At 34.6% G+C, this 17,494-nt stretch overlaps 2 protein-coding genes across 2 annotated transcripts in view; one reads left to right on the top strand and one right to left on the bottom strand.

Moving 5' to 3' along the window:
• Positions 1 to 1,154: 1,154 nt before the first annotated feature.
• Positions 1,155 to 13,788, top strand: LOC107568603 (set1/Ash2 histone methyltransferase complex subunit ASH2-like). The gene is made up of 12 exons (XM_016254569.1): positions 1,155 to 1,261; positions 1,518 to 1,584; positions 2,620 to 2,765; positions 2,844 to 2,932; positions 5,126 to 5,234; positions 6,148 to 6,330; positions 7,327 to 7,544; positions 8,424 to 8,591; positions 8,672 to 8,865; positions 10,396 to 10,488; positions 10,592 to 10,690; positions 13,353 to 13,788. Exons 1-12 carry the CDS (start codon positions 1,164 to 1,166, stop codon positions 13,473 to 13,475), a joined length of 1,587 nt encoding a protein of 528 aa, XP_016110055.1. The 5' UTR covers positions 1,155 to 1,163; the 3' UTR covers positions 13,476 to 13,788.
• A 1,620-nt stretch (positions 13,789 to 15,408) lies between these two features.
• Positions 15,409 to 17,494, bottom strand: part of LOC107568601 (G protein-coupled receptor kinase 5-like) — a 13,127-nt gene continuing 11,041 nt past the window's right edge. The window contains exons 14-15 of the mRNA XM_016254568.1: positions 17,128 to 17,298; positions 15,409 to 15,712 (exon numbers count right to left, since the gene is read on the bottom strand). Of these exons, the coding sequence (XP_016110054.1) occupies positions 15,653 to 15,712; positions 17,128 to 17,298 (231 nt within the window). The 3' untranslated portion in view covers positions 15,409 to 15,652. The remainder of the gene's footprint in view (positions 15,713 to 17,127; positions 17,299 to 17,494) is intronic.

Genomic DNA, 17,494 nt, shown 5'->3' with positions numbered 1-17,494 from the left:
ATCGGATTTTGTAAATGTAAATTGTGCTGTGCATTTATGAATTTTTGAGGCTGATCTGGCTCCATAGAAATAGGTCACCCCATTGATAATACCTGAGAAGTTAAAGTAATTACGCAAGAAAACCACACGATTTCAAAAACGTTCATTTAACATGTGCAGGGTTCGTGAATCATTTGATTTAGATCGAAACTTCGGAGGGCGTATCGTGAACCATTTGATTTCGGAACCTCAGAGTGCTTATCAGGACTTCGAATCATTTTCTTTCTTTCTTTCTTTCTTTTTTATTAAAACAGTTGACTAAAAAACATCAAACCATTAATTAAGGCATTACAGTTAAAAGAGAAAACCATGGTTTTATTATGAATATTTGTATAACCACAGTTTTACTCCAAATACCATGGTAAAAAACTATGGTTAGTGTAGCAAAACCATGGTTCATTTGTGGTTACCATGGTTTGGTGTGTGTTTTTTTTAAACCATGGTTTCTTTTCGAAAGGGATGTGTTGCCAGGTTAACAAAAAATGTAATAAATTTACACCTCAAAAGATGAATATAAAGATACAGTTCTCATTGCTTTAGGATTAACAGAGCTTTGGATAGTTTCCATGTACCTGTCCAGATCAAGAGAGGTTTAGAGCCAGTACATTTCCATTTGTGTAGGCCTATGTGAAATTTAACTAGCATGAAAGACCAATTCAATTATATTTTCCTATATTCTATTTTGAGCAATCAAACAATCCACAGAAAAGGTTGTCTGCTATTATGTCCCTAACAATTTCATAATCAATCCTATGCACAACCCTATTTGTTTTACAACTGTTAAGAAGAACATGCTCTTCTTAACACTTGTAAAACAAATAGTTTTTTAAAAAAAAATTTAACTACAAAACTTAGCTTAATAAAATAATAAAAACGTAAGGAAATTAAACTTAAGGAAGGATGGATGAATAAATCACACACTCCACGTCTGGTCACACACACACACACACACACATGTCTGGTCACACACTCACACACACACACACACACGTCTGGTCACACACTCACACACACACACACATGTCTGGTCACACACTCACACACACACACGTCTGGTCACACACACACACACTCACACACAGTTGTCCTGCAGGTGTCAGTGAATCACCGACAGTTTGGCCGCGATGAAGCCGCCGTGTTATCGCGAGATTTCAATCGTTGTCGTTATTCCAAAGATGGCGGCAGAAGCGGGACCTGTGCCTGAGAGAGACACAGCAGAAGGGTGAGAATCAATAAAAACATAATGTATGTGTATGTGTGTGTGTATATGTGTATGTATGTACAGTATGTGTATATGTGTGTGTGTGTGTGTATGTATATGTGTGTATATATGTGTGTGTGTGTATATGCATATGTATATATGTGTATGTGTATATATATGTGTATATGTGTATATATATGTGCTCATGGTTAAGAATAAGTTACTGATCAGCTATGGTAGGTTTATTTCTCTTATTGTCACGTGTGTGTTTTTGCAGAGATGCATCATTTGGAGATCTGACCACAAACATGGAGACTGAGTCGTCCAGTGGAAAAGAGACTATGGTATGACCTTTTACACATGATGAATCATATGCAACATAAAATCAGACCTGATTTACTTTATTAACAAACATTTCTGCTCTTATTGTAAATGATTTATAAGTGGATTTATCTTATTTATATGTTATATAATGATTATATTATTCTTCTATAAAAATATGATTTAATATGTTGTTACTATAATAATATATTATTAAACAGGTATATTTAAATATATTTTTATATCATTTAAATTAGCCTTTATTTTTTATTTTTGAGTTTTCTTTTAGTATATTAATATTTTGAATTAGCCTTTTTTTACTTTTCATTAATTTTTTTGTTATGTAATTAGTTTGTTTTTATGTTTGTGTATAGTTTTTAAGTTTGATTTAAATTATAATTTTATTTTGATTACTTGTCAAAGCAACATTTGTCATTTTGGCAACATTTCTTGTTTTTTAAGTTTGTTTTTCATCTAATATTTATATTTTGTTTAATCACTATTTCAGTTAATTAAATAGTTTTGTTTTTAGCTAACAATTATTTTTAATTAAAATACTGCTTCAGCTTAATCCTTTATCAAAATCCATTCCCTATACATAAGTATAACATTTTGTGGATAGAAAGTCCTAATATTTTCAAAATACTCATAAATCCAAGGCACTCGAGTAGTGTGAAAAAATTAAAAAGCCTTTATTCATACCCTGATGAAGGCGAGTTAGCCGCAACGCGTCTGTGCACAAATGTGTTGTTTTTACATTTACAGCCATGTGAATAAAGGCTTTGTCATTTTTTCACACTACTCGAGTGCCTTGGATTTATGAGTATTTTGATGATACAAAAGAATCCCGCATCCAAAGAGCACCGATTTATGGATTTTTACACCCCCAGCAGCAGCAGTCTTTTGCATAATTGTGAATGTCCTAATATCTTGTTTCTTATTGAACGTCCTGGATCGCTTGGAAATATGTCACATTACTGAAGTCAGATGGCTTGAGAATGTGCTGTTTTGTATTGACTTTCAGTATAGCGTAACATTGTGTCTGTGTGTGTCGGCAGGACACGGCGGGTGACGGCTCGGAGGCGGCGGATGCACAGACGGGGTCTGGAGACGATGAGAACAGCCGTCAGCTGGGGGAAGTGGAGCTGCAGTGTGCGCTGTGCATGAAGTGGTTTACGGCGGACACGTTCAGCATCGACACGGCGTACGTTTGTGTCCTGGCGCAGATGGACGGGTGTCTCGCATGCATGTTCTTACGCTGTCCGTTTGTTCTTTCCTGCAGAAATTGCCTGCCGTTCGTGACCAATTATGTGTTTCACTGCAATGTGTGTCACCACAGCGGAAACACGTACTTTTTGAGGAAACAAGCAAGTGAGTGGATCAGTTTGACTTGTATGTAATTAGTTTGTTTTTATGTTTGTGTATAGTTTTTAAGTTTGATTTAAATTATAATTTTATTTTGATTACTTGTCAAAGCAACATTTGTCATTTTGGCAACATTTCTTGTTTTTTAAGTTTGTTTTTCATCTAATATTTATATTTTGTTTAATCACTATTTCAGTTAATTAAATAGTTTTGTTTTTAGCTAACAATTATTTTTAATTAAAATACTGCTTCAGCTTAATCCTTTATCAAAATCCATTCCCTATACATAAGTATAACATTTTGTGGATAGAAAGTCCTAATATTTTCAAAATACTCATAAATCCAAGGCACTCGAGTAGTGTGAAAAAATGACAAAGCCTTTATTCACATGGCTGTAAATGTAAAAACAACACATTTGTGCACAGACGCGTTGCGGCTAACTCGCCTTCATCAGGGTATGAATAAAGGCTTTTTAATTTTTTCACACTACTCGAGTGCCTTGGATTTATGAGTATTTTGATGATACAAAAGAATCCCGCATCCAAAGAGCACCGATTTATGGATTTTTACACCCCCAGCAGCAGCAGTCTTTTGCATAATTGTGAATGTCCTAATATCTTGTTTCTTATTGAACGTCCTGGATCGCTTGGAAATATGTCACATTACTGAAGTCAGATGGCTTGAGAATGTGCTGTTTTGTATTGACTTTCAGTATAGCGTAACATTGTGTCTGTGTGTGTCGGCAGGACACGGCGGGTGACGGCTCGGAGGCGGCGGATGCACAGACGGGGTCTGGAGACGATGAGAACAGCCGTCAGCTGGGGGAAGTGGAGCTGCAGTGTGCGCTGTGCATGAAGTGGTTTACGGCGGACACGTTCAGCATCGACACGGCGTACGTTTGTGTCCTGACGCAGATGGACGGGTGTCTCGCATGCATGTTCTTACGCTGTCCGTTTGTTCTTTCCTGCAGAAATTGCCTGCCGTTCGTGACCAATTATGTGTTTCACTGCAATGTGTGTCACCACAGTGGAAACACGTACTTTTTGAGGAAACAAGCAAGTGAGTGGATCAGTTTGACTTGCTGACTTAGTGAACACTTTTGCATGCTGCTGTTTGAATTGTTACGTAGGTGTTGTTATGCAGTATGTACTTGAACTGCATGATTTGGAGAAAAAAAATCTTAATTGAGTTTTTTTGATAAAGATTGTGATTTAAAATGGCAATTCAAAAAGAAAATTTTGTTGTGCGTGTTAGTAAGGCTGTGCAGTTTTGGCCAAAATTTTGTGATGTATATCAGTATGGCTTTGATATTATTATTATTATTAGTAGTAGTAGTAGTATTTTTTACCCTGATCCTAATTGGTATTAATATTATTAGAAATTAGAATATTATATGTAATTAATATAATTACTACTTGTTGTTTTTATTAAATATTATTGTAATAATTAATGGAAATGACTAAATAAAAACAAATGTTATTTTATAATAAGAAATCACATAATAATGAGAATAATTTGTTTACGTTACAAATGTAAAATTAAAATACTTAAATTAAAATCTGTCTTAATTTCTTTCATTTTCAAACATTAAACCAATCAAACTTTTTTAAATAATAACAATATGATTATTATTATTATTATTATTAATGTTGTAATTATGTACGTTAATTGATTATGAGAATTACTAAATAAAAACAAAGGAAATATTTATTTTATAATTATTTTTAGTTTACATTACAACTGTTACGATACTAATATATGTCTTAATTTCTTAATTTTCAAATGTTAAACCATCAAACTTTATTATTACTGTGATAATTGCTTATCTTAATGATAAAAATTGCTAAATAAAAACAAAAAATATTACTTTTGCAAATTAAAAAGTATAATAATTTTAGTTTACAACTGTTACAATACTAATATTTATATATAGGTCTTAATTTCTTCATTTTCAAATCATAAACATCACACGTTTATTATTATTGATTATAATAATAAATATTATAATTGTTATAATTAATCAAATATAAAAATTACTAAATAAAAACAAAATAAATATTACTTGGGAAAAAATTGATATTTGCGCTAAACGATTTCGGTTTTCTTGAAATTGTGTAGCTCCGGTATCTGCATTGCATTCAGCACATCGATTTTTTTTTTCTCCCCATCGTCTTCATTGTTTAATGGTTTTATCCACAGATCTGAAGGAGATGTGTCTCACTGCTTTGGCAAATCTGACATGGAGGTCCAGAACTCAAGAGGAGCATCCCAAAACAATGTTCTCTAAAGATAAGGTACGCTTTCCGCTGTAGTTAAGTGAATGCAGTGCCATGTGTTTAATGTGTGGTTTCAGTGCTAGTGTACTGCAAATATTCATAGGTCATTTGTATATTTTACACATACTGAAAATGTATGAAAAAAAAATTGCTGGTAAAACAATTTTCACTCCAAAACTGCTTGTAAATTTCACAAATAATAAAAAAAAATGGCAAGCAACCCATTCAATTAAACATGAAGACTTGAAATACAAAGATTTTCTTGTAAAATGTACTCCAGTAATGCTTTATTTACAACTCCGTAAAACCGACTAAGGTTAACCAAGAATAGTAAATACTGTAACAAATGTATTGCTCATTGTTAGTTAATGTTAGTTAAAGCATTAAATATTGGAACCTTATTGTAAAGTGTTACCAAAATTCTTGTTCTTGATTTTGGGTTTTTCACCCAATTTTTGGCCAAGATTTCTTCACTTAAATCCCCAAAATAAGTAATTTAGAACAAAAGATATTTAGTTCTATTTTAACTTGTATTATGAGATCTAATTGTGTTTTACTCTGTTTTACATGCTAACATACAAATTAAGATTTTTTTAGAATGTAAAAACATATTAAATTAGAATTTTAAAATATATATTTTGAAATTTCATGTTTTAAGTATTTAAAACATTTAAAAATATTTAAAAACTTTAATGTTAATTTCAACATTTACTAATACATTATTATAATCAAAAGATGTATCTTTTAATATTATTTAATCAACTTGAATTAACATGATCTAATAACAATTGTGCCAAAATAAATAATTTAGAACAAAAGACATGTCGGTAAATTATAACTGATTGTGTTATATAGATCTGATAAAATAGCCTAAGATGCTGACATGGCATTAAATGAAAATATACTACTACTATATAGATCTGATAGTGCTTTACTCTGGTTTAGTGACCCGCTGTTCTCAGCGCAGCGCCTGCCACCTCATGGTTATCCTCTCGAGCACCCCTTCAACAAAGACGGTTACCGCTACATCCTAGCCGAGCCGGATCCCCACGCTCCCGACCCGGAAAAACTGGAGCTGGACTGCTGGGCCGGGAAGCCCATCCCTGGAGACCTGTACCGAGCGTGTCTGTATGAGAGAGTGCTGCTGGCGCTGCATGACAGAGGTACATGTGTCATCCGTAACATCTGACCTACAGTGGTGGCCAAAACGATTAGAACACTAGTATTTCCAGCAGCTAAAAATGGTTTTAAGTCAGTTATTTCTATCTTTTGCTGTAGTGTGTCGGTAGGAAATATCAGTTTACATTTTCAAACATTAATTTGGCCATTAATTGTAATAATGCAGTGAGATTTTTGTCTGATTTGATCATCATCAGTCTGTCTGGAGTGACACGAAGAAACAGAACAAACTGAGACAGACTCAATCCAGAAGAACTGTGCCAACGTCTCCAAGACGCTTCAAGAAAGCTACCTGGTTGTGTTTTTATTAACTAAGGTTAACCAAGAATAGTAAATACTGTAACAAATGTATTGCTCATTGTTAGTTAATGTTAGTTAAAGCATTAAATATTGGAACCTTATTGTAAAGTGTTACCAAAATTCTTGTTCTTGATTTTGGGTTTTTCACCCAATTTTTGGCCAAGATTTCTTCACTTAAATCCCCAAAATAAGTAATTTAGAACAAAAGATATTTAGTTCTATTTTAACTTGTATTATGAGATCTAATTGTGTTTTACTCTGTTTTACATGCTAACATACAAATTAAGATTTTTTTAGAATGTAAAAACATATTAAATTAGAATTTTAAAATATATATTTTGAAATTTCATGTTTTAAGTATTTAAAACATTTAAAAATATTTAAAAACTTTAATGTTAATTTCAACATTTACTAATACATTATTATAATCAAAAGATGTATCTTTTAATATTATTTAATCAACTTGAATTAACATGATCTAATAACAATTGTGCCAAAATAAATAATTTAGAACAAAAGACATGTCGGTAAATTATAACTGATTGTGTTATATAGATCTGATAAAATAGCCTAAGATGCTGACATGGCATTAAATGAAAATATACTACTACTATATAGATCTGATAGTGCTTTACTCTGGTTTAGTGACCCGCTGTTCTCAGCGCAGCGCCTGCCACCTCATGGTTATCCTCTCGAGCACCCCTTCAACAAAGACGGTTACCGCTACATCCTAGCCGAGCCGGATCCCCACGCTCCCGACCCGGAAAAACTGGAGCTGGACTGCTGGGCCGGGAAGCCCATCCCTGGAGACCTGTACCGAGCGTGTCTGTATGAGAGAGTGCTGCTGGCGCTGCATGACAGAGGTACATGTGTCATCCGTAACATCTGACCTACAGTGGTGGCCAAAACGATTAGAACACTAGTATTTCCAGCAGCTAAAAATGGTTTTAAGTCAGTTATTTCTATCTTTTGCTGTAGTGTGTCGGTAGGAAATATCAGTTTACATTTTCAAACATTAATTTGGCCATTAATTGTAATAATGCAGTGAGATTTTTGTCTGATTTGATCATCATCAGTCTGTCTGGAGTGACACGAAGAAACAGAACAAACTGAGACAGACTCAATCCAGAAGAACTGTGCCAACGTCTCCAAGACGCTTCAAGAAAGCTACCTGCAAAGCTTCCTGAAAAACTCTGCTCAAGTGCCCCTTGAGCAAAAGCTGCTTTAACTGCAAAGGATGCTCACACCAAATGTTGATTTAATTTAGTTAATAGAAGTTAATTGATAAAGAACATTTATTTATGACATTATTTTAGACAGTATCCTCATTTTACAGCATTTTTACACAAGTGCCTAAAACTTTTAACAGCACTGTAGCTTTGCAGGTAGGTTTCTTGAAGCATCTTGGAGACGTTGGCACAGTTCTTCTGGATTGAGTCTGTCTCAGTTTGTTCTGTTTCTTTATGTCACTCCAGACAGACTGATGATGATCAGATCAGATCTCTGTGTGCAGCACTGGCTGTCGTCAGACAAAACTCTCACTGGATTATTACAATTAATGGCAAAATGATTGATTGGAAATGGAAATATGATATTTCCTACTGACACACTACAGCAAAACAGAAATAACTGACGTAAAACCATTTTTAGCTGCTGAAAATACTAGTGTTCTAATCATTTTGGCCACCACTGTAAATAAACCTCCTGCTCAATTGCTTACTGTATTTTTATCTCTATTTCAGCTCCGCAGCTAAAGATTTCAGATGACCGCCTGACGGTGACCGGAGAGAAGGGCTACTCGATGGTCAGAGCGTCTCATGGCGTCAGAAAGGGTGCGTGGTATTTTGAGGTCACTGTGGACGAGATGCCACCGGACACCGCGGCTCGGCTGGGCTGGTCACAGCCTTTAGGTCTGTCCTGTAACAGCACTGCTAACAATTACAGAAGCTTCCCTGTATTTACAGCGTCCGTCATATGTTTTTCATCTCAGGAAACCTACAAGCTCCTCTGGGTTACGATAAGTTCAGCTACTCGTGGCGCAGTAAGAAAGGAACGCGCTTCCATCAGTCCATAGGAAAGCATTACTCTGACAGCTACGGACAGGGTGACATCTTGGGCTTCTACATTGAGCTTCCAGACGACACCGAAACCGCCAAGGCTCTGCCTGAGACCTACAAGGACAAAGTATGAACAAATGAAGTAATTTGTTTATTTATTGGTTTATTTGATCTTCAGCTGAAAATGCATTTTACTTAAAGGAATAGCTCACCCAAAAATGAAAATTTACTCAGGCCATCCTAGATCTAGATGAGTTTGTTTCTTCATCAGATTTGGAGAAATGTAGCATTGCATCACTTGCTCACCAATGGATGCTCTGCAGTGAATGGGTGCCGTCAGAATGAGAGTCCAAACAGCTGATAAAAACATCACAATAATCCACAAGTAATCCTCACCACTCCAGTCCATCAGTTAACGTCTTGTGGGTGGATTTTGACGACAGGGGATGGACTTTTTCGCTGAAGGAAGCATTATTATAGATTATGGACTTATATGTTGGCCAGTAAACAACTTAATGGTGGATTTGTTTCTTACAAACACGTAGCTTTTGTCTTCTCTAGACTTTAACTGATGGACTGGAGTGCTGTGGATTACTTGTGGATTATTGTGATGTTTTTATCAGCAGTTTGGACTTTCATTCTGACGGCACCCATTCACTGCAGAGAATTAATTTATATATATACAACTCTGTGTTGGTTATTAAATACATTTTATTAATTAAACTACTAAATAATCTTTATTTTCAGTTTCTGTTTTCTGCTAAATGAAAGCTTAAATTTAGTTTTTTTTTTGTAAAATGTGCATTTTGTGCATCACTAGTTTTACATGGTAATTAGTAGATGAATGGATCGTAGTTGATCCGTCCCCACGGTTTGTGATCCGCTGATTAATTGCAAAATGTAACCATAATAGAGTGAAAGATTATCATTTGTACGTGTTTACACACGCAAGCAATTTTAAACCATTCCAGCGAAAGGGAACTCTATTCGTTACTCGCTCACTGTTTTCTATGCGCAGACACGCACACATGAAGCACACACACGCCAAGAAGCATGTTTCACTGCGCGCGAACACTGAACTGAATCTGAAACCTTTGAACAGACACATACACACAAAATTATGACAACATACCGATCTCAACAATCATTCTGGTAAAAGAATGAAAACAGCTGAGAAAGAAATTGGATGTGTATCATTATATTGGATCTGTGCATCAGCTCTTAAAGTGACAGCAGCCTATAAATAACTAACTGCTGCTGTCATTAAATGCTCATCAAACAACAAAACACTTTGACAAATATCTATATTTAATTTATACAGTGACCACTATGCAGTGTTTTTTTCCCCTAATTATTACATTTCTGTACCTGAATACTACCAATTTTATTAGTAACGTTGTTCTGTTTTATTTGTCTATGCTTGTAATTGGTGTATTTGTTCTTATTTTTACTTGTCTCTTTAATCATGTTTGAACGTTCATAGTTAGGCTAGTAGTTTTTGCTGTGGTATCGAAGAAGTACTTGGCTTTAAATTATAAATGGGAAGCAAAGTTACATTGAAATAGTTTTTTCTTTTCTTGCTGATCCGAAAAACGATCTGATCCGTGGCTCAAAAACCGTAACCGTGAGATTTGTGATCCGTTAATTTTTCTCAAAGGCGCTGATCAAATTCAAAAGCTACTTGTACTTCGAAGAGAAAGATTACGTGGACAAGGCCGAGAAGAGTTTAAAACCCACCAGTTCCAGCCAAGTGAGTGTTTCACTGCATTATATTCAAGCGTTCAAGTTGTATTTGGCTATTTGATTGTGATGTCATCACTGATGTGTGATTTTTTTTTTTTTTTTTTTGTCAGATTATATTTTTTAAGAATGGAGTAAATCAAGGTGTGGCCTATGAGGATCTGTTCGAGGGCATGTATTTCCCCGCCATATCCCTCTACAAGAGCTGCACGGTACTTGAAAACCGTCTGAAAGTTGTGTTTTCTATTTTGTGCGAGTAAATGTAGGCAAGCAAAGTATTTAAACCGATGTTGTCTGTTTAGGTACAGAAGGATGGAAACTCTTGAATTTGCTGTTTTGCACGTTAAAACTCTCACCTGAATGTAAATGAAAGTGAAAGTGACGTGACATGTGGCCAAGTATGGTGACCCGTACTTGGAATTAGTGCTCTGCATTTAACCCATGCAAAGTGCACACACACAGCAGTGAACACACACACACCCGGAGCAGTGGGCAGCCATTTATGCTGTGGCTTGGGGGTTCAGCGCCTTGCTCAAGGGCACCTCAGTCGTGGTATTGAAGGTGGGAGAGAGCGCTGTACATTCACCTACAATTCCTGCCGGTACGAGACTCGAACCTGCAACCTTTGGGATACGAGTCCGACTCTCTAACCATTAGGACACGACCCCCCTTTAATAATAATTTTTAATTGCGCACAACCACTCATGCGCATACTACCGTTCACAAGTTTGGGGGATGTTTTTAATGAAAGGTCAAGTCAAGTCACCTTTATTTATATAGTGCTTTTAACAATACAGATTGTGTCAAAGCAACTGAACAGCATTAATTAGGAAAATAGTGTCAATAATGCAAAATGACAATAGTAAACACTCATTTTTCAGTTAAAGACAGTTCATCATTGAATTCAGTGATGTCATCATCCAGCTCAGTTCAGTTTATATAGTATCTTTGCAATCATTTGCAATCAAGTCAACGATATCTCTGGAAATGAAGTGTCCCCAACTAAGCAAGCCAGAGGCGACAGCGGCAAGGAACCAAAACTCCATCGGTGACAGAATGGAGAAAAAACCTTGGGAGAAACCAGGCTCAGTCGGGGGGCCAGTTCTCCTCTGGCCAAATGAAACCAGCTGTTCAATTCCAGGCTGCAGCAAAGTCAGATTGTGCAGAGGACTCGTCTGGTTCCTGTGCCATTTATTGTAAAATGTAATTTATTCCTGTGATCAAAGCTGAATTTTCAGCATCATTACTCCAGTCTTCAGTGTCACATGATCTTCAGAAATCACTCTAATGTGCTGATTTGCTGCTCAAGAAACATTTCTGATTATTATCAATGTTGAAAACAGAAACTGATGCGTTTCATTTTTCAGGATTATTTGATGAATAGAAAGTTTAAAAGAACAGCATTTATTTGAAATAGAAATATTTTGTAACATTATAAATAGGGTTGCAAAAAGGTGGACATTTTCCAGTAAATTTCGGAAACATTCCAGAAATTTTGGAAACTTTCCAGGATTTTTTTTTTTGAATATTCCAGGGATTTTTGGAAAATTTCCCAGAAATTTCCTGGAAATTTTCCACCCCTTTTCAACCCTAATTATAAACGCCTTTACTGTCACTTTTGATCAATTGAATGCGTCCTTGCTCGATTTTAAAATTAAAATATTACAATCTCAAACTTTTGAACACCAGTATATGTACAAATTTGTGCTTTTCTTTTTCTTCTTTGTGCTAAGCTAAATAAGTTTGACTGCTCAGAGGCCCGTTCTTCGTACGTCGCTTATTATATCCAAGATGAAAAGTCACATTCAAGATGATATCATCGCGCTAATCAGGATCTGGCTAATTGGGTTCTTCGAACGCACCTGTTGTTGATGATTAGTATGGCTGGATTGAGTTATCTGAGATAATTGCGCGTTCATGGGTTGGTTTAAAAGGGGCTATGTATCGATATTTGGAACCACGATCAGCAATGCAGCGATTGGCTGGCGGCAAGACAGCAACGTAATGACATCATATAATTAAAAAAAGACACCTGATGAAAAACTTGACAAATTTTTGGGACTTTTATAAGGAAACAGCCAAGCGAACAAAACTACATAAATGTTATAATAGATAAATGAATTTTTTTATTTTTTATAATTTTTTTACATGATTCCCAATTATTTATATTCACGATTTCTAATTTTTTTAATTTTTGATCTGCATCTCCTGCGCTCCATCAAGCCACTCCCATAATATCTGTCAGCACTCAAATGAATGCACGACTCTACATTATCTGAGCATGTGTGTAAGACTCGAATACAATTATGAAGTAATAATTTTTTTGACGAATAAATCTCTCCGTGAGTAAAACTGGCTGTGTCTACAGTATTAAAGACCACACAACATTATTATATTATCTTTAAATTAATTTTTAAATGATTATTATTTTAAATTATTGTCCCTTGATTAGTAGGGTACTCTTGTAATAAAGTAGCATTGGTAATGGACAGATTTTAATTCTGCTTAAATAGATGCAATCTAATCCTGTTTACATGAAATAAGCCTGCTCCCGAGCAGGTTTAAGCTTACGGACCTGTTGCTATGATAGCAACTCCGGGATGAGCTTCGAAGAACCAAACTATCCAAGATCATGCCAAATCGTCAACAATCAAATCCAGCTAACTGAGTTAGCGACGTATGAAGAATGGGCCCCAGAGGTGTTTATCAAAGAGTTGTCATTAGTTCCTCTGTATATATTCTGTGTATAGACTCTGTTCATACACTAGATGGTGCAGTATGAAAGAGTCCAGATGATGTTGAAAGGATTATGTCACACATATGAACCGAAATGTGTGGATCGGGATAATCTTTCATGCTGTTTCCTCTCTCCAGGTGTCTGTTAATTTTGGACCTCACTTCAGATACCCACCAAAAGACATCAAGTTTCAGCCAGTGAGTGTCAAATCCAAAGTTTTTTTTAAACTTGAATACTTTTCCTGTTACCATAGTACTTGATATATTCCTATTGGTATTTGCCCAAATAAAGGCATATTTCTTCTAGGGCTCTGAGATATTTGTTATAGCTGATGTTTTGTGCCCATTAAATTATACAGAGACTAAAATTATCTGTACTCCACCTTATTATTAACGGCTTTGGCTCAGCCCTTAATTCCAGAGAGGACATGAATGCTGTGTGTGACGTAGTGTTAATGCATACAGTGAGATTTTAGGGAAGCGTTTGCTTCAGTCTTCATGGGAACTGTCTGGGAAGGGCCTCGTTTTTGTTCTGCTTAAATCTTTTCTTAAAAGAATAAATTGCTGTGCATTACTGTGTCATGATATATGTAGTGTTGTTTTAATATCATTGACTATAATTGTAATACTTTGAATAAGTTTTTACTTTTGTATTTTCTGTTTTAATTTTCATTTGAAAGTTTTAGTCATTTTGTTGTTGTTTGTCATTTTTATTTATTTATTCGTTTGAATGTCTATATAGTTTTTATTCATTTTCGTTTCGGTTTTTATTTTAGTAAATCGTGTTAAACGAAATGATGCTTTGACAACTAGCTGACATCAAATGTAATTTTTTAATACATTTTATCTGATGTTCAGTTGTGTGTGATATGGTGTGTTTAACAGTGTTCTCAGATGCCATGGGTGTCCATTCATGGTTTTTATCAGTTGTTTATTTCTTAAGTGGTTTGTAGTCATTCAGATAGATGTAAAATATGATTTTTTTTTTTTTGTAAACCATGTTTTATACACAAACTTGTTTTAATAAAGTCATCTAAAGGAATATAAATGGCATGTATGTTTTGTGATATCTCTACACTGTTACAATTCAGTATTTATTAATGCAATGACCAGACACCATTTGCAAACTCATTTCATCTGTTATTTACAAATCTAGCATATAAAACATCGTAAATCTGGTTGTCGTTTTAAATATGAAAGCATGAAAAAAAAGACATCATTTGCACTTTTAACAACCTCTCCAGTGAGGAAGCCATCATGTGTTTTACATGAATTAGGAGGATTAAAAAAAAGACAGTTTTGTTTAGTCCTCTTCTGCAGTATCATTTGCACACTGATTTTGCCTTTTATTTTCAAATTAAGCAAATAAAACTAATCTTTTTTTGTAATATGAAACCATGGAAAAAGACATTTACCAGTGATTTTGTCTTTTATTTAAAAATTGAGCATAGAAAACATAAATCAGTTTTTTATTTGTAATATAAAAGCATGGAAAAAAAAAGACATTTGGACACCGATTTTGTCTTTTATTTACAAATTGAGCATATAAAACATAAATCAGTTTTTTGTAATATAAAAGCATGAAAAAAAAAAGACATTTAGACACCGATTTTGTCTTTTATTTACAAATTGATCATATAAAACATCATAAATCAGTTTTTTGTAATATAAAAGCATGAAAAAAAAAAGACATTTGCACACTGATTTTGTCTTTTATTTACAAATTGAGCATATAAAACATCATAAATCTGTTTTTTGTAATATAAAAGCATGAAAAAAAAGACATTTGCACACTGATTTTGTCTTTTATTTACAAATTGAGCATATAAAACATCATAAATCAGTTTTTTATTTGTAATGTAAAAGCATGAAAAGACATTTGCACACTGATTTTGTCTTTTATTTACAAATTGAGCATATAAAACATCATAAATCAGTTTTATTTGTAATATAAAAGCATGAAAAGACATTTGTAATATGAAACCATGGAAAAAGACATTTACCAGTGATTTTGTCTTTTATTTAAAAATTGAGCATAGAAAACATCATAAATCAGTTTTTTGTAATATAAAAGCATGAAAAAAAAAAAAGACATTTGCACACTGATTTTGTCTTTTATTTACAAATTGAGCATATAAAACATCATAAATCAGTTTTTTTTGGTAATGTAAAAGCATGAAAAGACATTTGCACACTGATTTGTCTTTTATTTACAAATTGAGCATATAAAATATTTTTTAGTCATATGAAAGCTTGAGAAAAGTACCCAAACCCTGCAGACTGTAGCAGGGTTTGTAATACAGTAAATAGAAGTCTTTTCAATAAACACTGACACTTTAAACAACCTCTCCATTGAGGAAGCCATCGTGTCTTTTACATGAATCAGAAATCACGAGGATTAAAAGGAGAGTGTTTTGATTTGTCCTCTTCTGCAGAAGTCATTCAGTACTCTGGCTGGATAAGGAGCGATATATGGGTTCAGCGGACTGCCCCCTGTGCTAAAACAATGGAAATACAAAGGAAACGGGTTTTTTTTTTTATTATTGTGAATTTTATTTGTAATTGACATTAATATTCCATGTTATTAACTGAAAATGACATCCCTTGCTCTCTTGGCACCAAAATCAATTTGTATCAATAGGAGTCGACGCCATTTGGGAATTTTCACGATTTCACCGCGTTGACAAACAGAAAGATAATAATAGGCGGATCTTTAAGTAGCCTACTCTAGGGAAGAACGTTGCTAATACTCGTTTAACACCCAAGTAAATTATTTTGGCAGTTGTTAGTATACACGAGTTAAGAACTGTCAAAATGATGAATGTAGGATGTCTAGGAATGTATTTACATAATCACACCTCGATGCCTAAAGTACGGTAAATAATTAAGCTCCTCAATTTTCAGAAAATGTAGCCTACTCGCCCTCAAGTTGTTCCAAACTTGTACGAGTTTCTTTCTACTGTTGAACATGAAAAGATCTTTTGAACAATTTGAGCAACCAAACCGTTGCTGGTACCCATTGACTTCCATAGTATGGAAAAAAATAGTTTGGAAGTCAATGGACACCAAAAACGGTTTGGTTATACGGTATACCCACATCCTGTAAAACATCGACTTTAGCATTCAACAGAAGTAAGTAACTCCTAGCACACTCAAGTTGTTCCAAACAAATGTAAGTTTGGAGCAACTTGAGGGGGAGTAAACGATGACAGAATTTACATTTTTTAATCAAGCCTACAAGCTCAAATATGTGTAATGCCCCAGAGAGAATGGATGAGATGCTTTCATGTGGGGGAAAAAAAAAACTGGTCACATAATAAATTGACAACATAGCTGCGAATCTTCAACATATTTGGCATGACATTCATTTTTAAGAGCTATTTGTGGAGCTATAAATCATACGACAAAAGTTACAGGAATTTTGCAACAGGTGGGAGTTATTTAAATAAAGTAAATGACAGAATAGTCTATTAATCACAGCACTTTTACACATTTTTTTGTTAATTGTGGCTTTTGCAAAGTCAGATTTGTAAGCTATAAACTCAGAATTATATCTCAGAATTAATAAAAAAAGGTAATTGTGACTTTTTACGTCACAATTCTGACTTTTTTCTTGCAATTGAGAGTGTATATCATAATTCTGACTTTTCTCGCGGTTGCGAGTTTGTATTTTTAAATTCTTGGAGTTTTGAGAAAAAAAATTTGCAACTAATTTGTATTAAACGGTTTTGGCATCCATAACTTTTTTCCTTTCAATCTGATCAATTTAGTTCGGATCAACTCCGTCGGACCGATTGAGGTGTTCACATGAAGTCTTTACAATCAAATTACTAACCAACTATTTGTGTGCATGTAAACATAGCTAGATTGTGTGTAATAAAGTGCAGAGTTGTCATTTGAAAGGGCTCCTTACGCGTCTCTTGAAGAATCGGTTCAGCAGTCGGCCGTATTCAGGAGGACTCCGATGGATGAGCGGAGTCTCGGAGCTGGTCTTTGGGATCACAATGCTGCGGTCCAGATCTGGTGTTCTTGTTCCTCGAGGCCCGAACACATTCAGGTCTTTGAAGCACTCGGTCTCTATCATCTAAATTAATTTTATAAAAGCATATATGTGACCCAAAACCAGTCATAAGGGTCAATTTTTTGAAATTGAGATTTATGCATCTGAAAGCTGAATAAATAAGCTTTCCATTGATGTATGGTAGGACAGGACAATATTTGGCCGAGATATTTAAAAATTTGGAATCTGAGGGTGCAAAAAAAAAAAAAATTCTAAATAC

The sequence above is a fragment of the Sinocyclocheilus grahami genome, unplaced genomic scaffold (genome assembly GCF_001515645.1).
Source record: "Sinocyclocheilus grahami isolate Dianchi unplaced genomic scaffold, SAMN03320097.WGS_v1.1 scaffold1261.1, whole genome shotgun sequence".
Lineage (NCBI taxonomy): Eukaryota > Metazoa > Chordata > Actinopteri > Cypriniformes > Cyprinidae > Sinocyclocheilus > Sinocyclocheilus grahami.
Note: the sequence above shows the minus strand (reverse complement) of the source record. Positions and strands in the feature narration are given on the sequence as shown.